General features: G+C 36.6%; 1 protein-coding gene across 24 annotated transcripts in view; it reads left to right on the top strand.

Annotated features, from left to right (window-relative positions):
• Positions 1-3907: 3907 nt before the first annotated feature.
• The window catches only part of neb (nebulin), a 68775-nt gene continuing 51107 nt past the window's right edge, over positions 3908-21575 (top strand). For 21 of the 24 annotated variants that reach the window (XM_028435466.1, XM_028435488.1, XM_028435464.1 and 18 more), the window contains exons 1-36: positions 3908-4041; positions 4724-4799; positions 5089-5181; positions 8667-8723; positions 9509-9616; positions 9830-9937; positions 10255-10359; positions 10767-10871; positions 10978-11082; positions 11802-11906; positions 13489-13593; positions 13670-13777; positions 14500-14616; positions 15114-15215; positions 15306-15413; positions 15498-15602; positions 15690-15788; positions 16074-16178; positions 16264-16371; positions 16474-16587; positions 16671-16868; positions 16963-17070; positions 17174-17272; positions 17402-17506; positions 17604-17711; positions 17819-18130; positions 18217-18423; positions 18515-18619; positions 18704-18811; positions 19138-19449; positions 19542-19748; positions 19855-19959; positions 20085-20192; positions 20283-20594; positions 20689-20895; positions 21003-21107. In XM_028435466.1, the coding sequence (XP_028291267.1) occupies positions 5110-5181; positions 8667-8723; positions 9509-9616; positions 9830-9937; positions 10255-10359; positions 10767-10871; positions 10978-11082; positions 11802-11906; positions 13489-13593; positions 13670-13777; positions 14500-14616; positions 15114-15215; positions 15306-15413; positions 15498-15602; positions 15690-15788; positions 16074-16178; positions 16264-16371; positions 16474-16587; positions 16671-16868; positions 16963-17070; positions 17174-17272; positions 17402-17506; positions 17604-17711; positions 17819-18130; positions 18217-18423; positions 18515-18619; positions 18704-18811; positions 19138-19449; positions 19542-19748; positions 19855-19959; positions 20085-20192; positions 20283-20594; positions 20689-20895; positions 21003-21107 (4542 nt within the window). In that variant the 5' untranslated portion in view covers positions 3908-4041; positions 4724-4799; positions 5089-5109. Of the gene's footprint in view, positions 4042-4716; positions 4800-5088; positions 5182-8666; positions 8724-9508; positions 9617-9829; positions 9938-10254; positions 10360-10766; positions 10872-10977; positions 11083-11801; positions 11907-13488; positions 13594-13669; positions 13778-14499; positions 14617-15113; positions 15216-15305; positions 15414-15497; positions 15603-15689; positions 15789-16073; positions 16179-16263; positions 16372-16473; positions 16588-16670; positions 16869-16962; positions 17071-17173; positions 17273-17401; positions 17507-17603; positions 17712-17818; positions 18131-18216; positions 18424-18514; positions 18620-18703; positions 18812-19137; positions 19450-19541; positions 19749-19854; positions 19960-20084; positions 20193-20282; positions 20595-20688; positions 20896-21002; positions 21108-21575 lie in introns of all 24 variants that reach the window. The other 3 variants (XM_028435465.1, XM_028435467.1, XM_028435486.1) reach the window with 3 other exon arrangements.

Here is a 21575-nt window from a genome sequence, read left to right on the forward strand (position 1 = left end):
TAAGAACCAATTATGTCTGATGCTTTTCAGGGAGCATGATAATCAGCAACAGAAGTGGAAGGGAGAGAGCTACAATCTTCACAGTCAAGTGAGCCATTTCACCCACTGTCACTCCAAAAGTACTCACCACGAGTGACACAGCAAATACAGCACTATCAAATATATTCTGCTTGTATACTTGGCCTTTTAGCAACCATTGAAACCTTTTCACAGCAAAACAAGGCATCTACTGTATCTTGGCCTATTTTAATATAAAGACCTTGAATTATTCATCACCAGATGAAAAGCCAAATGGTTGATAGGTAAGGATTTTTATTTCACAAAAAAGCAACAGTTCAATGTTTATTTGAGCTGCAATATGCAGTATTAGTAAAAATAATTAATACATTTAAGCCTACTTCATATCCTTAGTCTCTAGACCAGTCTGAGGGGGGAACACTTTTTAATGTCATCTGAAGGGGGCCTAAAACTGACATTTTACTTCCTCTTGTAGGATTTCTAAAATGTTTTAAGTGGCCTGTAACACATAAGTTACAATTTAATGAATTTCAGCAGGAGCTGCTTTTTCTTCCTTGGCATCTGAGCCAACATATTACCGTATATTTTGGCTCATTTGTCAAGTTAAACTCAAAGCTGTGGTTGTAAATGATTGTCAGCCTGCAGAAGAAAATGATGTTAAGGAATAACAATCACGTCAGGTGTCAATAATCCTGTTTGTGAGAACTTGGAGCGTATTTTAGTTTGGTGCTTTAAACCTTTCACTCTTAAAATCCTACTGCTCTTCCTAACTCCTTCCAATAAGTAAACTGACATAAAAAAAAAAAAAGTACTACATTTGTTGATCATTTTAAAAATTTACAGTGACCTAAAAGTAATTTTCCCATTTAAATGATTTCCATCCAGTTTTTAATGCAAACCTGTCCATCTTTCAAAAAGTGATGGCCCACCTTGTCAAACCTTGAATTATTTGCGATCAACCGCATGCTTTTGAGAGATGAGTAAAATGTCAGACCAGTAGAATCCATAAATCAGACGCCTATTGCATTTGACATTTTGAAGTGGGGGATGGATCTGGAAACGCAACACATCATCCCACAATCTGAAGAAATCATAGAACATGTCAGAACATGACATCTTCTATCAACCTAAAAGGCATCAGTAACCTCCTGGATACCATAAAAGAACATCAATCACTGCCTTCTAAAGCTCAGTGACATTGTTTCTTGTTCAACAATAAGAAAGGCATTCATTAAAAAGCTACAGTAAACAATGAAAAAAGCAATGTCATTCTGACTAGTCATTATTTCATGCCTCATGAAAATTCATACTTTTGTTATGTGCTGGTGGGACAGATTTGTTGTTGGCAGTGTTGATGTTGTGGTGTCTGTCCTGCAGCTGTTGTGTTCTGGGCTTCACTGGATAGTCATCTGTCATTTTTTGCCAGTGACTGAGCATCATGTAATCTCCTCCTTAGGTACATTTGCTAATGGGGTGCTTGTATGTTTATATGGGTTAACAAACCTTGTGATTCCATGAAGACGAAGCTAAAGTTACTATTCACATATTTTTGTTTCAGTGTTATTGTGGTTTTGCAAATGAGATGATTTTAAGTTCGTGGGGATGTTATTAAATCATGCAGCAGTCATTGAGTTGATTACAGACTGAAGGAAAAGTGTCACTCAGCTGCTGTTGTCCATCTCGGGCCTAGTCACAGCGTGCTACGGGTGAGAGCTGAGTTAGTGAAGATGACATTACCAGAGATAAATGTGCATCCAATTAGTAGAAAAGCTAATGTGTTAAAAATGAATTACCACAATTACAAAGAACCCTTACCTTGATTTTAAAGAGTTGGCAACTGATAATTAAAGAACATTATTTATTTTCCCCCACATTGCCACAACACAAAAACAGATAACCCCTAAACATTACTCTAAAATTATTGTCAGTTGTGACAAAAAATGCTAGATAATGATTTGAAATGGCTTCTCATTTTTTTGCTCTTTAGCTTTAAAAGCAGAGATAACACAAAGTACAAATAGTTAGTTACTGTACTTAAGTAGTTTTTTTTTCTGGTATCTGTACTTTACTTGAGTATTTATTTTATTGCCAACTTTTTACTTTTACTTTTTTAAACAAATATCTGTACTATCTTCTTTAAAAAATGAGCTAGTTACGTAAGACCTTCAAAGATGACGTCACAACGTTTAAAGACGCAAACCATCAGCCGCGAAGATGGAGGAGCATTGTACCAGTTTTTTACAAGTTCTTAGAAATGTTAAACTCAAAGCTGCTCTGGATTTTATTGAACATTTGCACTTCTTTTCTTGACAGATTTTATTTACAAATTGTTTTTTTAAGAGTGCTAAATCCTCCAGGTGTTCAAAGGTAACAGATTTAACTTGTTCCATCTACCAGTATTCTTTAAGAAACAGTTTTATTATTGAAACTACATTTAGTTTACTTTTGACTTTTTTACTTAAGTACATTTAGTAGCATGTACTTTTTTATTTTTACTCAAGTAAGGGAGCAACTTCAATACTTTTACTTTACCAAAGTCATTTTTTATTCAAGTATCTCTACTTTACTTGAGTACTGTAGACTAGTGCTTTTGCCAACGCTATTTAAAAGAACTTAAAGAATAAAGACAATAAGATTATTTGATTTTACTATTTACAATTGGTGTAAGTGATGATAGGGATAGGTAACTTTAAAAGCATTATTAAAAATATTCTATAAGAAATTATTCTTACATGTGAGATTGTAACTTATGACTAGTTTCCATCTCTAGTCCCTTGGCAGGTTGTTGTAAAACTGCTGAAGACATATTAATATTCGAAACATTAATGCAGTCATACAGATGCTTATAAATAAAAAATGACCATGTCTATCCCATCTTACTCTGGGCACCTCAAACATGTCCCCAGCCCATGGACACTTGGGGAGAACATGCAAACTATACTCAAGAAGGGAGGGGTAAACTGAAATCTGAACTCTGCCATTGATTAGTCCAGGAATAACCATGTTCTCATTGATCTGCTGAACTAACTTTTCCTTCACAGGGTCATTGAACAGCTCATTAGGTATAAGAGGGACCATTGACAGAACGACGGTGTTGCAGGAATAACAAAAACACACTCTATGGGTGGAAAGTAGTGTACAGATTAACTCCACATCCACTTGCTCAGGGAGTTGTGGGCAACATGGCCTTAAATATATTCCCTAAAGAAAGCAATCGAACCCAAACAAGCCTGTACTCAAATAATTTAAATAATACATTTGTTGTTTAGTTTCCATCGATTAAACGTTTAGATGTTGGTAAATTGTCTTTTAACTTCACAACAAACATGTTAAGAGTTAAAAACAAACAAGCACACACTCACGGACTGCATGAAGAAAAACAATATTTCGACAGACACGGGGAGAACATGCAAAAAGATGCACCATGTCTGGTGTTTTCAGTTTTCTTTTCATTTCTATTTTGCCCATGGTGCCTCGCTGTTTGTTTTTCTGCTTGTATATAAACAGTCAGTCTCACTCGTATAAAGACCTTTGCTGTCTCTCCAATTTTCACATTAGTGTTGACCCAGTTCTTGACGAGAAGTTGCCAGCTCAGTGACCTCAACAGATGACCTCAACATTTCAAACATTGACGGTTATGTCTCCTATAGATACAGATTCAATTGCCCAGCTGTCCACTGATCTGTTGTGTATCTTTTGCAATGAACAGTCTGCCCCACAATGACCCGAAACCCCTTCACACTGGGTGGTACTGTTGGGTTTACGTGTTCTTCAGTCCCCTTCACTCGTGCCCCACTGCCTTCCTCATAACTGTACCGCTGATGTGTTAGCCTCAACAGGTGCTCCTTACTAAACAGTATATTTAGTTTTTGAAACCTGAGTGCTCTAGCCTGTGATTGGCTGTGTCAGCCACATGATAACCTGGGTAGAAACCTCAGCTGTGTGCTGTCGCCCAGCGTTTCTCTGGAGGGAAGCTGGGGAGGCTTTGGTGGCTTGGGAGACCAATAATCTTTGACATAACTGGTAAGAAAATGGCAGGATAAAAACCCACAAATATCCCCTTTTCTACACCCTGCATGGCTTTTCATCAGCTTGGATGATTCTTGCTTCCATCCTCTTTTGTCAACCGGATCCAGGAGGACCTCACTAAGGACTAAAATGAGGGCCAACACTCTTTTTTTACACTGAAGAAGAGACTAAACAATCAACAACTGGGGAAAGCAAGTGAGATCAGAGCAGCCCCACCTTTGGATGTACCTGAAAGTTCTTTACCAATAACATATCTGGCCATCGAGTCATTTACATTATCTTGGCTCTTGCTGGTTGTTTTCTTTACTGTTGATTTCTTATGATGAAAATTGGATTAAATCTGAAAAAGAGGGCATCAATGTGCTAAAAAGGTAGTTTGAATGCCGTCCTATATATAACCTGCAGCCTCAGAAGGCATTGACTCCCCCTTTGCTAAAGAGAGTCAACCAATTGGGCTGCGGCATTAGCTTACATGTCAAATAGCTGAAGCACTTTTGGGCAGCTGTTGCCTGCCTTCAACCAGGAGGCCCAGATCTTTGAGGTGATTTGTGGTATGTCAATTATGGGGCTGGCTATGGCCTCCAATGGCAGTATTCCCATATAATGTATTGTGTGTGTTTACCTGTGTCATTGTCAGCTTTACACATTTTGTTCATTTGTTTCATGCTGGGGGCAGATCACAAGGTTGGAGTCAGTTTCAGATTCCAGTGGATGGAAAGTGAGGCAACCTTACTGTCGGGAGTCTTTTGCTGGTATGTAAATCCATTGGTTATTTTCTCCTTGCACAGGATTTCTGTTTATTGTATTTTTAATTGAGGCGACATGGGTTCAACAGTACATTTAGAAACATCCTAGAATATCACAGTGGCAGTCATCCTTTGATCTCTTGTCTGAGCCTCTGGATCTAAAAGTTAATGCTACTTATTATTATACATTTTAATTCTTACAGACAGGAATTTATTCACCAATTATATGTTTTTTGTGAGCTGACATACTGAAAACTGCATGGATACTTAAAACTGTATAATGTGCTTTATATAGAACATCAATAATCGTCCCAAAATGGAGGAAGTCGAAGAATATGAAGAATATGAGGAGTATGAGGAGTATGAGGAAGAGGAGATTGTGGACGAGGTAGGATGCATTTTACATCTTTGTTTTGTACTACAGGGATCAACACTTTCATCATAATTCTAAAAGTAAAATTTTATCTAGATTATGAATTACTATAAAGCAGAAGCAGTTCATGTACAGTTCTGCTACAGCTCCCATTAATAGTTTGCAGTACCTTTTCATGTCAGCAATTTATTATGGAGTGGTCCATCCATGGCTGCCAGTATATCATGTTTCAGATCAGAGATGGACTTTTCCCAGTTATTGCTTAGAAACAGTCAATTATAGGTCCAATCTCTAGATATGAATATGTTTTTATTAACTAAATCAAATTCATGTAACTCCATTGGCTCTATTGTGTAATTGTTAAACAACTGACTCCTGCTTAGAATTGAAGTATCTCCACCCTCTCATTGGAGACAATTAAATTTGATGTGGAGGTAATAATACAACCATTGTATGACAACCTGTTTTTAACATGTCAGTTATGTCAGCCATACAGTTTTCTCTTTCACCTCAGATGACCTTCTGAAAACTTTCACAAGATTTTACTCAGATTTCTACAGTTTCTACACCAAAGCTGCAGAGTTGCTCTTTGTGATACAATTAAAGCTTAATTTTGTGAATGTAATTTTGTTTTGTTTGAAGTCTCCGTGCCAGTGACCAATGAAAGAGTGAAAGCAGAAGGCTAACACTTAATTCCCTGTTTCCTGGTAAAAAGGGATCAAAGTGAGCCTTGTATTTGTTTGTACGTAATACTGCTGATATCTTATAGGGGAGTGGGAATGATTTTGATTATCTTGGACAAAATTGACCCCGCTTGATGAAATACATTTAAAAAAAAGATCATTTACCTCTCATATAACATATCAGCTGATTTACTATCTTTAGTGTAAAGATGTAAATCTTATTGGAGGCGTAACAAATGGAAACCCAAAACTCAATACACTCTGATTTCACTAGTACTTTCATCCATACTGGGGAGAAAAGATGCATTGATCCATAAGATGGCTTCTTATTGAATCTACAGAATGGGGAGGACCATAATGCTGTAGGGCCAGGCAATAAAAAAAGGGGGGGGAGACAAACCCTTAAAATGAAACAGAAAATCATCATGTTAGAAAGAAAATAGAGCAATATATATTTTCAGACCCATTGATCATATTTTTCCTTTCTATTAAGCTAAAATATGACATAAAATCAAAGGCCAGTACTGGGTTGAGTATAAGGTATTGAGTGTCTGGCATTCAGACATATTTAGAAAAGGGTTTCTGCAGCACATTGGATGAGAGCTGAGGAAGGTGGAAAATAAAATGACAGAGATGTGTGTAAATAAGGCTGTGCTGTAAAAAAAAAAAAGTCCTGATAGCCAAGAGCATGTAAATGGATGGATATGAAAATTAGAGTAGAAAGGCAATTCTTTGCATTTTTGTTGATAGCTGAGTAATTAATACTCAATTATGGTTCTCTCCTGTCTGATAGATTCAGATATCAAAGCCTCTTACAAATGTTCTCAATGACAATGATTGAGATGTTTTTTCTGTCAGCTCTGGTTATTCTAATTTAAGGTTTTTCAATCCTGTTATGATGCGATTATCTAAAATCAGTGTACTTTAGGCACCCTACAGTGAGTTAAGATTAATTTAAATATGAGAAAAGTGAATCTCAGACAAGTTGGAAGTGTTGAGATTACGTGTACAGAAATGCAGTCAGTCCTCTCATTAATTAGATTTTTAACAGATTAACAGTGAGAAGTCTGGTTGATTTGACTCAGCTTAAATGATTAAATAACTTTTAGACTACTTACTTCATTGCTCAAATGTACAAACCTGAAGACAAACATGACTAGACACAAACTGACGAGGATTTGGAAAATCAAAGTCACTGCACAAGGAAACACAAAAGAAGTTACAACGCTGCGACGACAGTGATGTATAATTATAGAGAAAAAAACCTCCAGAAGCCCCCGTCTTATAGGCAGAAGAAGAAGATCAACAAGACGGATAAGACAGAAGTGTGTTTGAAACAGGTGGAAAATTTAGTGAGTGACAAGAAAAAAAAGTAAAAAACTGCTGTATCATCCAGCTTAATGAAATGAAATGTACACATGTTGAGCCATCATAAATGACACTTAATTAGTCCCACATATTTCATCCTAAACTGACAGCACTGTTATAGAGGACAGCGGATCTTTCTGAGCAAGCGCAGTTTATATAACTTTTTGAAGGATTGTGTGTAGAGGTGTTTAGAATTGGAACCCTTAGGAGAGAAAATGAGCCATTGAGCCATGATGAGAAACTGTTATTTCACATGAAGACATTGGGGACAGGTAATGGCTAAATAAATATGTTTTCAATTTCAATTTCAATTGAGTTATTTGGGAATAAAGAAACACACGTTTTATTTTTTGTAAATTTTTCTTTTGCTTAATACATTAATACACATTTTGTAAAAAGATAACTGATAACAGGGTTGGGGCCAATTACATTTTTCAGTTACAATTACATTTTCAATTACCCATGTTCAATTACAATTCAGTTATGATTACATTTACCAGCATTTTTCCCAATTACCATTAAATTACAAATATTTCTCAGATAGTCAATTACAATTATGTTCTCAATTGCTAAAGTTCAATTACAATTCAGTTATGATTACAGTTACCAGCATTTTTCCCAATTACCATTAAATTACAAATATTTCTCAGATAGTCAATTAATCTCAATTACTGAGCCTGAAATATAACCTAATGAAAGTTGACATTCCTCTTGTGTTAGCTTTCTGTTAGCATCTCTAATGATAACATGCCCTAAATCAGCCGTGAAACACACTAAAAACAAATATCAATCATCTAATTTATTTCCTATCTATTAGAAATAAGCTACCTAATCAATAAAAATATAGGTATTCATATTTTTTTTAAATGGTAAAATGTGGGAAAGCTCGATATGAAGCATTTTAATAATTGTTAACTACATACATGTAGAACTGAAAATAGAACTGTAACACGGTTTCCCAGTTTTGCGTTAAATTATAATTGACAATTATCAAACTCAATTACAATTGAATTATGATTAGCAACAGATTTTTTAAAATTACAATCACAATTATAATTATGCCATAATTGTAATTAATTATCAGTTACACGATTACAATTCTATGTGACCCCAACCCTGACTGATAATGGTTCTTAATTTGGTGAATCATAAAATAGCTTAAAGAGAAAGACATGAAGTGTGTAAAGCTGTCAATAGTTGGTCTAGAATTGACATGTATTCTGGTTTGATCAGCAGATTATAAATGTAGTCTGGCTCATTGACAAATTAATAATCTGGTAGTAAAATCATCTATAGTAAAAAAAAAAAATGGTATGTACAGCAGTGAAGACGGAATAAATAATGAAAACCAGAGCTGTAGGAAAAATCACCCTCAATCCAAAACGATTGTGCTGTTTCTCCCTTAATGTCTGTGGAAGTTTTGCAAACAGTGTGTCCCTACATTTGTAGCATGTTGAGGAGATTACCACGTCGACTGTCACTGAGCACAGCTCTCAGATCACACAGGTAAACCACCTTCTCATAAGGCACAACAAGCACAGGGAAGCCCTTCGTCTTCATCGCTGCATGTCCTGTGGATGATCTGTTGTCTTATTTCATAAAGTTATTAGTCTGGTCAGCACAGCATTACATTTTAAAGCAAACTTTTATTTTTTATCTTTTGAGGGTCTTTGCTATGTTTTCTGCTGTTTTATATGCTGACAGATAATTAATGCAACGCTATTTACTGGTGCCAAATCTGCATGCCAAAAAATTCTGTTTTAGACCTTCTAGGGAGTGCTTTTATTTAAAGTGCTTGCTTTAGAATTGTTACCCTAATTCAGCATGATGTTATATCATTTCCTTATAATTTTGGCTCACCAACTCTCATGTAGATAAAACTTTATATAAAATCACATGCACAAACTGGTAATATTTGCTTTGAATCAAATCATCATATGAACCGTACAAGTGCATACAAGTCCTCCTATGGTTCCTTTCATGCACTATTGGACTTTTGGACAAGCATCAATTCTTCTAACACATTCTTGAATTTATTGATTAAGTATTAGTGGAAGAAGATTTGTATCACTTTGCAAGAGATGAGGAAATATCATTAGTAAACCAGAGTGACCAAAATGACAATTAAAAAAAAAAATATTTTTTAGGAGGAAAATGGTCATTTCTTCAGTATTTTTTCCATATTATATTTGTATATATTACTAAATAAATGGGGTGTAAAAAGTTTTTTGGGTTTCTTCTGTTGGATTGTTATTGGTTTTTTAATTGTCTTAAACTTGATCCATTTCCAGTCGGGTATGCCCACCAGAAAACCCAGGAAGAAGGTCAAGGTGGATACTTCCAAGTTCATGACTCCTTACCTGGCTCACAGCCAGAAGATGCTGGAGCAGTTCAGCCACGTAAGCAGCTAACTTGAGCTCAGTGCGATATGTTTCTAAGAAAATCTCCCATGTGACATGTTACAAATACTCTCTCTAACAATTTCAGGGGATATTTTATGTATTTAATATATCATCTGTTTTCTACATTCCTTGTGTTATTTTGAGCGCTTTTCCTTGTCTTCTTTACATTATATTTATTGTAACTAATTCTGTATTGATTGTTCCTGACAGAATAAGTACCGCAAGGCTTATGACTTGTCCAAAGGAAAGCCTCCTGCCTTGGTCATCGATACCCCAGAAATGATTCGGATCAGGAAGGCTCAGGAGCAGCTTAGTGAGGTATTCTGGCTACATAATATTTAGAAATAGCAGTTGGGTGCTTTTTAAAAATGAAATATTATATTCAGAGTTCTATCTTTAAGAGATCTGTTTCCTTTTTACAGTCTAAAGACATTTATTGTTCTAAATTATCTGGTCTAGCTGTATCCCCCGGTTTTCCCGTATTAAGATGGAATACGCTCATAATACACCACAATGTTCTGAATGGGATAAGTGAATGTTGATAGGATAATTTTGATATTATCTTCTGTTACCAACACATGATTTTAGATATAGAGGAATTGAATCCTGTTTCTGATCCGGTAAAATGTCATTAGGTTAAATACCGCATGGAGGGGAATAAGGCTCGTACCACCAGCTTGTATGACGGCGAGGCCAGAGAGGTTGCCCACGTAAAGCATGTGTCTGAACTGATCAGCAAGGTAAGTGATAGTCTGTGCAGGTATATAATATTAATAAAGTGTGTAATGAAGATACATTGCTGTAGATACATTATAGATGCCTTATTTTATATTTTATATCCAACAGTGGTTTTACAATACATTTTAATATTTTCATAATATTCATTTTCATTTGAAAGCTTTTCACAGTCTTCGCTCTACCTCACTATTACATTTGGTACTTCTTTTGCATTTAAATGCTAAATCACTTTTAAATAGTCTTTTTCTCTCAGAAAGTTTATAAAAAGGTCACTTTGCTGAAAATGACTGCAACAGCAATTATTGTTGCCTCTTATTTCTATGCATTCGTAAGTCTTAGTTCTGCAATCTTTAAATTTTCCTCACTGAATGCAACATTTGTTGTGGCACTTGTTGTCCATTGCTTGTAGGTCTTGTATAGACAGAAGTGGGATGAGACTAAGGACAGGTACCTGCTGCCTCCTGATGCTCCAGAGCTGGTTTTGGCTGTAAAGAATGCTGCTAACTTCAGCAAAGTATGCACACATTTGCATTACTGTGTAATGCTCAAAAATACATTGTGTTCAATGTCACAAAGTTGTTGTTTTTTAAAAATACAAAATCCTCTAAAATGATCTGTAGAAACGTTACACTGAAGACTGGGATGAAGAGAAGACACTGTTCTGCCCGTACAGTGACAGTCCTGAGCTGCGCAGGGTGGCCAAGGCTCAAGAAGTTCTCAGTGACGTAAGATAAACTTATTTTTAGTTGCAGTTCTTCACAAGCATGCGTCTATGCGACGTATCCTTTTACCCAGACTGTACCAATTTTTTCATCATCCTGTACACTTTATTTAGAAAATTATAATTGATTCCAAAGATGTGTTCAAAGAAGTCCAACTTATTTTTATAGCATAATCCAATGTTGCTCATTATTCATATTATGTGTTTTTTGTTTAGTATTGTATTTCAAGATATTTATTATACATATTAAAACAAAATTAAAAGAATCCCTGCAGCTTATGTAAAAATTCACCAAATCCAGTAACTTCATATACAATTTCTAATTATTATTATTATTTTTTTATTAACATGCAAGTTTGATAACTTGGATGGCATAGTTGATAAATTTGTATCATAAATGGAAGAGCAAAATATGTAATATGTAGTTTCTTTGCTTTTCTGTGGTACTTTGGATTTGTTTATAGAATTATGTAGTACATTTTAGAGTGTTGGCTTTTTTTTAATACTTAAAATAATGTATCAGTTTATTTAAAGTTATGGCATTATATAATATAATATAATATAATTAGCTTTAAGTAAACTGTACATTGTAATGTGTTTAGATTATTTTGTCATTTCACAGTTAATTTAACAACCTGCTTTATTAGAGGTTATCTGTGCTTGTGTTGAGATGTTGACGGTAATGAACTAAACTTTGAACTTCTGCTTTGCACAATCTCACAGGTTCAGTATAAGAAAGGCCACGATCAGCGCAAAGCCAAATTCACCTCGTTGGCGGATCCTCCTGAGGTGGAGCTGGCCAGGAGAGTTACCAATCAGCGCAGCGATGTATGTACAACTATCTTCTACTAATGCATCTTAAACTTTGTTGCTACATCCTATTAATGCAAACAATAATAACTCAGACATTATTTGCAAAGTGAGAAGTAAGCACAATGCACACAGTTAACTTTTTATCAGCAAATAAATGTATTTTGAGTATTTCTGTGTAAGTAAACATTTAAAATCTTCACATTTGCCTGCCATTAAATTTAAGGAAAATGCCATTTCCTCTTATAGGCCAATAACATGTATCTTTCGTTATATGGAGTCTCTTTGGAACACTTTGTGATTGACAAAGAATTATGGTCTCTTGGATTAAGCTAGTTAGACTTCGGTTTACCAATATTTTGGTAGTTTTGGATTACTGCCAGAAGACTAAATCTGAGATCAAAATTTGCTGCTAAAACAAAGTCTAACAGCAGAAGTGATAAACCTTAGCCCTTGTATCCCAGGAGTAACTGCACCTTGGCTCAGGCTTCTCAAAATATTTGTTGTGTTGTAGGCAACACTTAAAAAACAGTGCATTACAGCATGTAAAGAACATCTTACTGTCTTACCTGCCACCTAACTAGTGAATTAACATGACATACCAGTACTTCAGAAAAAAATATTGGATTTTCTCATAAGCATGAATTTAATGCAAGTTAACATTTCTTGTTAACATCATAACTCAATTGTTTGGAGTGTATGTATGTAAAAAATGTTGATCATTTTAAGTATTGATGTTATGGTTCTAGTTTGTTTGACTTTATCATTTATCTTTGTTTGATATCTAAGTTTATTTGTAGAAAACTTTAATTGCTGCTCTATCAAAAAAAATTCTCTATGTTTTGATGTACAGTTAGGTCACGTTCCTTTGGTTACGTCTTTGTCAAGCACCCTGTTTATTGTCAGCTGTTGATAAAGTTAATTAAAGCATGCTCACCAATCAGAGAGATAGCTTGCCCCACTTATAAACAAATATTATATAACACCAAATTAGTTTATTAAAATGCTTCACATGAGTGGAATGTACCTAATAGTTTTACGTTAAGTTAATTAAAAAGTATGAAGTATTAAAATGTATGCAAGTTAGTTGACAGCAAATACTAGTTATGTTTATTAAAACCATTTTTCCTTAGAAATACATCTCATTTGGGTTGAAAAACTTAAAAACTTAAGTCTTAAGTGCCAGCAATCTGTTTGCGCCAACGTTTTCAGTTGAACTAACAGCGCAGCAGGCAGCAATGAATACACAATAGAACAAAAATAGTGCAAAACTAAGAAGAAGGAAAAAGATAGCTTTGTACAAACCAGACCTTCTGACAACCAGCAATCCTGAGCCAAACTCTGGGACTGACCACCTGCTCTCTGATAATAATGGCTACACTAAGCTGGAACAGCTATGAATAGGCTCAAATCACTGGGAATAAAGCTGTTCCTCATGTGTTCAACCTTGGTTTGAGGCTACTAAAAGGGTTTGCATCTCCAATGCTGTAGTAATTACATCCAACATTAGCTGTGGTATGTTCTTGTCTACAAAGTTGCCAATATGTGTTCTCCCAACGATGGTCTCTACTAATGCTAATCGCCATTTGTTCCCCCACAGCTTAAGTACAAAGAAGACTACAATAAAAATGTGAAGGGTCAGTGGTGTGAGACGCCTTACTTTGACGTGGCCATTGCCAGGGTTGCAATGGAAAACCTCAGCCAAGTAAGACAATACTGGTACAAAAATCAGGATTTCTGACACATCCTTGCTGTTAACCGCTGTGTGTCTTCTTCTTCAGAGAAAATACACTCAAGAGTTTGAGGATATTAAAGACCAAATTTATTTCATGCAAACAGACACACCTGTTTATGAAACACACAAGAAGGCTGGTATTGCTGCTAGTGAGGTGAGTTCACAAGCATGCACAGTACACACAGAGGTATTAGTGTATTTTTATCAGATCCGTCTCATGTGGAAGGCTCGACAGTGTGCTGACCCATGTCTCAGAGCAGTGTGTGAGTCAACAGGCTAAGTCCACTCTGACACACAGTGTTGTACCCACACTGCATGACAGAGAGACCTACATTTAGTACACATGTAGTTCTGAACTGGTATTCGAGAATTCTTTAAAGCAAGCATTGAACATTTAAAATTGGGAGTTTGAACTTAGGGTAATAAAGATTCCAGTAAAGCATTGAGAGAAAATTACTTTATTGTGATCTTTTTGTTTTTGAATTTTAGTTACAAAAATTAAAAATCAAAGCGTTGAGCATGTGAAGATTTTAGAGGAGAAAATATTCTCTTATACTCTTTATTTTAGTAAAACATCAAAATGTGTATTTAAAACATTATAAGACTTATTTTAACAAATTAACTACCAAATCACAAACCTGTAAAGTTTTGATGCATAAATAAATCCCATTCAAAATAAAAGCACAAACTCCTCTTTTCATTCAAAAGTTAATTTGTCCGGGACCCACCTTTGGGTCCTGACCTGTGAGTTTAACACCTGGAACAGTGCACGCTCACAATGCATGCCACCCAACTGGATGCTCCTTTTGAACACTCCATATCCACCTATACATGTTAAGACATGTTTTTATTTTCTAACACCTGCCTGTTCTTTAGGTCCAGTACAAGAAGGAATATGAAAAAGCAAAAGCCCAGGCAGACTACAACACGCTACCGGCCACAGATAATCCTCTCCTGACACAGCTCAGATATGCCGGCACCATCCTAAGTGATGTAAGCCAATGAATAGCTTGCATTTCTAATGATTGTATCTCAACTGCTTTCAAAAAATATGAGTATTTAGAGAAGCAGTTACTCACAGTTACTGTCAGATGAGGCTGTCACTAGCAATGCTGAATGCTGTCAGGAAAAAAGTTATTGGTAAAATCCATCTTGGGCCCTGTTCTTTATAGTATGAAACATGTATGTTAAGATAATTGTGGTTTTTCATTTGATCAGAGAAGCAAAGGCCTGTGAGGCTTTGTTAGTTCTTTGATGGATTTGTGTAAGTTGGAAAATTATGTATGTCCCAGTGCCCCTAACCAGTATAATGATGGATGGTTGGATCCTTCAGTAAACAGAGATGCAACAGTACTAAACAGTTTTAATAAATTAAAAGCAGGCCAAACAAACAATGAGATGTTCTAAAAGTTAAATATAAACATTCATGTTTTGTCATTTTCTCAAAATGTGTTTTAATTTTTTTCTGTTTTTTTCTGTACTGTTTCCAGAAAGTATACAAGGCTAACTATGAGAAGTCCAGAGGTTTCAGCATCAACTACTGTGACACGCCCAAATTTCAGATGGACTCTGTGCTTAAAAAGTTCACAGATGTAATAAAAACAAAACAAACTCATTATTTCAGGTTAACACATTTATGATGTACTGATACATGTATAATACACATCCTCATCACCTTCCAGACACACTACAAAGATAAGTATGACAATGAGATTAAAGGCCACTACATTGGAAGCTATGAAGACCTCTACATGCTTCATTGCCAGAAAGTTGAGGAGATGAAGAACGAGGTAAATCATTGTGCTGCTTCTATCACCTTTAAGCAGATACTCTCCATCCAACAGTTACTTATTATTTGCTTTTATGCTTCCCAGCAACTTTATAAAGCTGAATATGAAGACATCAAAACCAGATGCTACTTTCCTCAAACTATTACTCCTGAATACGAGGCAACAAAGAATCTCAACCAATGTAAAGATGTGAGTATTCAAATAAATTGCTCCAGATCATATACATGCTCTTGCTGTATTATTGGTTGTCAACACTTTCTATTTTGTGGTTTGTAGAAAGCTTACAGACAGCATCCAAACACAGTGAAGTTCACACAAGTGACGGATTCACCAGTCATGGTTCAAGCCGCCATCAACGCCCAACAGCTAAGTGACGTATGTGTCATTTTGCTGGAATAATCAGTTAGATTATCCTTGAAATTCTCATGAACCTTTGTGCCCATTCATGTAGCCCGAGCTGCCTTTCTATGGGCACCATGGAAACTGGAGAGTCTTTTCTCTGGAGTATAAATAGAAATGTGTGTTCAGGAGGCCCAGAATAAACCTGATGATCAGTAGATGCTGGAGAAGAAGGGAATGTGCTTCTGCCCTCTAGTGACAGAAAATTGTCATATTCCTGAATCTAGTAGTAACATACTGCTATTTTATTCTTGTTTGCAGTTAAACTACAAAGCACAGTATGAGCTGGACAAGGTCAAGTATAGTCTTCCCCCAGACGATCCCTTTTTGGTCCAGTCCAGAGTGAACGCTTTCAACCTTAGTGACGTAAGTAATTCATAGTAACTTGTAAAGCTCAATTGCTTTGAATAGGATCTTTATTTACTAAAAAAAAATGTATTTTCTCTTACAGAACTGCTATAAATATGACTGGGAGCGATCCAAAGCAAAAAAGTTTGAGATCAAGGGTGACACCATTTCAATTCTTGCAGCCCGAGCTCACACAAACATTGCCAGTGATGTAAGTATACAATATCGGTGTTTATGGTTTCCAACATTGTTTCTTTATGCATATGTAGGTAAGTCTATTTGTAGACTGTAATACTCATGTCTTTCTTTTCAGGTGAAATATAAAAAAGAGTATGAGAAGAACAAAGGACAGATGGTTGGAGCTCTTAGCATTCATGATGATCCCAAGATTTTACACTCTGTTCATGTGGCCAAAATCCAGAGTGATGTAAGTCATGGATTATATGACTAATTCAAGCCAAAATCTAAAAGAAAAACCACTCCAACACTGTGTTGTCTATGTCTTCACAGCGTGAATACAAGAAGGACTATGAGAAGATAAAGACCAAGTACCACACACCACTGGATATGATGTCGGTCACTTTGGCTAAGAAATCTCAGGCAATTTCCAGCATGACTGGTTACAGGAAAATTAGCACCAACTTTTTCCTGCCCCCAGACACTGTGCTGCTGGACCTGGCCAAGAAAGCCAACATCATCCAGAGTGATGTGTGTATTATCCCCATAACAATTAACTTAGCTTTAGGGTGTTAAAAGAGATTATGTATGATTTCATCAAGTGGTTTTGTTTTCTCTATTTAAGAATGAATACAAGGCTGACTACAATGCATATACCAAAGGTAGCTCATGGGTTACCTTTGGCTCCATGGAGGTGGAGAAAGCCAAGCGGGCTAGCGAGATCCTGAATGAGGCACGTACTGAACCCTACATACATTTACCTTCTTTAAAACACAGCTTTTCACATATATATCTAAAATATTGCATAACGTATATTCAATCTGTTTCATATTCAGAAAAAATACAGGCAGCCCCCAGACACGATCCCTTTCACAGCCATTGACGACCACCCCATAATGTTGCAAGCCAAAGTCAACCAGCTTCAGAGGAGCGATGTAAGTCCTTCCGATTTTAAATGGAATTTTCTTTAACATTGCTGATACAAATTTTTTTTTGTATATTTTGCATATTTTTTAATACGTTTTAGTTTTTTTATCAGTCTAATCTTGCTACTTTCCTTACAGACATTTTACAAGAGAGGTCTTGAGGAGATCCATAATAAGTACTCTTATCCCCCTGATGCCCCTGAGTTCCTTCAGGCAACTTGCAATGCCTACAACATCAGCAAAGTGAGGCATTGAAATACAGACACGTGGACAGACAAACTATTTTGACAAATAAGTGCAAAAGTTTTATTCACAATATTTATTCATTTTTACCTATTAGAACTACTACAAGCTTGCATGGCAGGAATTGATTGCAAAAGGTTATGACCTGAAGTCTGACGCAATCCCTATTGTTGCTGCCAAAGCTGCCAGACATGCTGCCAGTGACGTAAGTATCTTGCAAGAGTCGTGTCGAGTATAATTCTTTCAAAGCATCATTGAATTGTTGTTCATCGATTGTAATGAGATTGATAATCCTAAATGTTCATTTTTTAGGTCCAGTATAAGAAGGCCTTTGAGAAAGCAAAGGGTCACCACGTGGGCTTCCGTAACATCAAGGACGACCCTCTGCTGGTCCACTACATGGAGGTGGCCAAAATGCAGAGCGAGAAGAACTATAAGAAGGATTACCACAAGGCCAAGCTGAAGTTCCAGTCTCCAGTGGACATGCTGAGTGTGGCTCATGCTAAGCAAGCCTCCAAAGTACAGAGCTTCATTGGTTACAAGCAGCACCACCATAATTACTGTCTTCTTCCTGATGCGATGAGTCTGGGCCTTGCTCGCACTATGAACTTCAATAGCAGTGATGTATGTGTCAACTGTCACGTTTGTGTAGCAAAAGCTGTACAGTTTGAAATGAGTTAAGTCTAATAATGTTGTTTGTTCTTTTACAGTACAACTACAAAATGGATTATGAGACCTCAATGAAGGGTGTTGGTTGGGTTCCAATCGGCTCACTGGATGTGGAAAAAGCCAAAGCAGCTGGTGCAGCTCTAGAAGAGAAAAAGTACCGGCAGCACCCATCTACGTTGAAATTCACCAGCAGCAGTGACTCCATGAACATGGAACTGGCCAAGGCCAATGCCAAGATCATGAATACGGTCAGCAGAAGGAAAAAAAGATGTTTTAAAAGATTAAATATAACATTCAACTCATCACAGTCTTTTGTTTTCTCTTGCTGTGATCATGTAGAAAGAATACAAAGCGAGCGGAGAACAGTTCATGCACACGTACCACCTCCCAGCAGATGCTCCTGAACTCATGCAAGCCAGATACAATGCTGTCAACATCAGCAAAGTAAGCTGCATCCTCTGTGTAAAAAAAAAAAATCCACATAATTACCCATTATGTATTTCTAATGTGCCATTATCTCTTATTTAGAATTATTACACCTATGCTCATCGTCAAGATCTACTCAAGGGACATCACATGAAGGAAGATGCTATTCCTATCGTCGCAGCAAAATCTTCAAGAGACATTGCCAGCAATGTAAGAGGAGATTTTTCACTCTAATACCGAGATTTCAAACCTCTTTTGTCTCCTGTATACCCTGAGCCTTTCGTCCCTCACCATTTCTACTCACTCGTTTTTTTAATGCTTTGTTACATTACTTATTGTCAGCAGAACTATAAGCACCTTTAAACAATTGGTTTATACCATTTGTTTTTGTATTACAGTTTTGCATTTTACGTCCTCTTGTTTTGTGAAAAAGTGCCATGTTTCTTTTTTGAGTTAGGCTTTGAAATCATCTAGTTAAACGTCTAATGTGCTCTATCTGTGTGTGTGTGTACTGTACTTCTTTTTTTCTCATACAGTACAAGTACAAGCTGGCCTTTGAGAAAGCAAAGGGTCACCATGTGGGCTTCCGCAACATCAAGGACGACCCTCTGCTGGTCCACTACATGGAGGTGGCCAAAATGCAGAGCGAGAAGAACTATAAGAAGGATTACCACAAGGCCAAGCTGAAGTATCACACCCCAGTGGACATGCTGAGTATAACTCACGCTAAGCAGGCTTCTGCTGCGCAGACATATACTGGCTACAAGAAGATCCCTCACAGCTTCATGCTGCTTCCTGATAACCTGCATCTCCAGCGGTGTCGTAACATGATGGAGATTCAGAGTGATGTACGTCGCCTCGTCTGTGTATTGTTTCAAAAAAGTTAATTGTGTCTGTGTGTGTATTTAAGCCCTCATAAATAGTTCTTCTCTGCTGACAGAATGTCTACAAATCAGAATACAATAACTACAGTAGAGGCACAGGGTGGATTCCTATTGGTTCTCTGGATGTAGAAAAGGCCAAAGCTGCCAGCGCTGCTCTTAAGGAAAGAGGCTACCGCCAACATCCCAGCACTCTCAAGTTTACCAGCAAAACTGATGCCATGAACATGACCCTGGCTTTAGCCAACTCAAAAATAATGGACAAAGTAAGAATGCCTTCCCCTTGAAAGAAGAGCTTCTTAGTCATCCAATGTGTCTGCCACAATTATCATTTTGAAATGTCCTTTTTCTTTCTTGTTTTTGGCTTACTAGTCTGCATACAAAGCTTCTGGTGAGAAGTTCATGCACACCTATCATCTACCTGCAGACAGCCCTGAGTTCCTCCAGGCTAAATTCAACGCCCAGACGCTCAGCGAGGTTTGAGAACATAAGAGTTAATTAAAATCATGGCAAATTTTACCTATTCCATCTGCATGAGAAGGATGTATTTACCTGTGTGAAATTCCCTACAGATATTTGTGTAACTTCATGTTTGTTTGCAGAGTCACTACAAGCACAAATGGCTAGAAACTATTGCCAAGGGGTATGATATGAGGACTGATGCAATTTCTATCCTCCACGCCAAGCAAGGCAGACACATTGCCAGCAATGTAAGCAATAACACTGTGGTACCTGGATTTTTGTTTCAAAATTGCTCCTCTTGTATGCCAACTGTGCAAATAATACTTTTCCTTCTTCAGGTTCAATATAAGAAAGAGTTTGAGAAAGCAAAGGGTCACCACGTGGGCTTTCGCAGCATTAATGATGACCCTCTGCTGGTCCACTACATGGAGGTGGCCAAAATGCAGAGCGAGAAGAACTATAAGAAGGACTACCACAAGGCCAAGCTGAAGTATCACACCCCAGTGGACATGCTGAGTGTTACTCACGCTAAGCAGGCCACTGCTGCGCAGACATATACTGGCTACAGGAAGATTCCTCACAGCTTCCTGCTGCTTCCTGACAACCTGCATCTGCAGCGGTGTCGTAACATGAATGTTCAGTCGAGTGATGTGAGTAGAAATTGAATGAAATGACGTCACAGAAAATTCAATATATGAATATTTGCTGGTTAATTCTGAAAACGGTGATGTTTCTCATTCTCAGTGCGATTACAAATCTGAATGGAACAACTATATTAGAGGTATCGGTTGGGTTCCCATTGGCTCAATGGCTGTTGAGACTGCCAAAATTGGTGGTGAGATTTTGAGTGAAAATAAATACCGTTCACACCCATCAAAATTCAAGTACAGCAAACTGATGGACTCAATGGATTTGACTTTGGCAACTGCCAATAACCAGATCATGAACAAGGTGATTATGGTTGTTATGTATATGATACAGAAAATAATGAATTTATAATAACTATTGTCAAAAAAGTAATGATGTTATTGTTGTTGTTTTTTGCTCCCTATCTATAGAAAGCATACACTGCAGCATGGGAGAAGGACAAACTGACTGTCCATGTCATGCCAGATTCTCCTGATATTGTTTTGGCTAAGGCTAATGCTCTAAACATGAGCAATGTAAGGCATTTGATTGTTTTACTGCAGTTTAGTCTTTGCTAAAGTTTTTGCATTAAATTTATTTCATTCATTATCGATTTTTTCAGTTTTGGGGCTGTTTCAGACAAATAAATTCAAAATGATTTCTCTTGGCCAAAAATGTATATCTGTAGGGGATTTACTCGACTAAAATTACTTCTAATCAAATTTGATTATATATATATCCTGTTATTGAATTATCATGTCTGTTCCCATTTGCACTTACATGCCCCTTATTTCAAATATATGGATGTCATGGATTGGACAACATAGTGTCAAATATAAGCTTTCTGAACTATTTTTTATTGTTTTTTTTATGACAAAAAAGGCCATAGACTGTATTCATTATTTTGTCACCCTGCCCTTGTTTGCAAAAAGGCTTGGTCTAGAATTCAGATAAAAAGAAATGTCGAAAAAAACTATGACTCAATAAAATTTAATGCAACACAG

The sequence above is a fragment of the Gouania willdenowi genome, chromosome 21 (genome assembly GCF_900634775.1).
Source record: "Gouania willdenowi chromosome 21, fGouWil2.1, whole genome shotgun sequence".
In the NCBI taxonomy this organism is placed as follows: Eukaryota; Metazoa; Chordata; class Actinopteri; order Blenniiformes; family Gobiesocidae; genus Gouania; species Gouania willdenowi.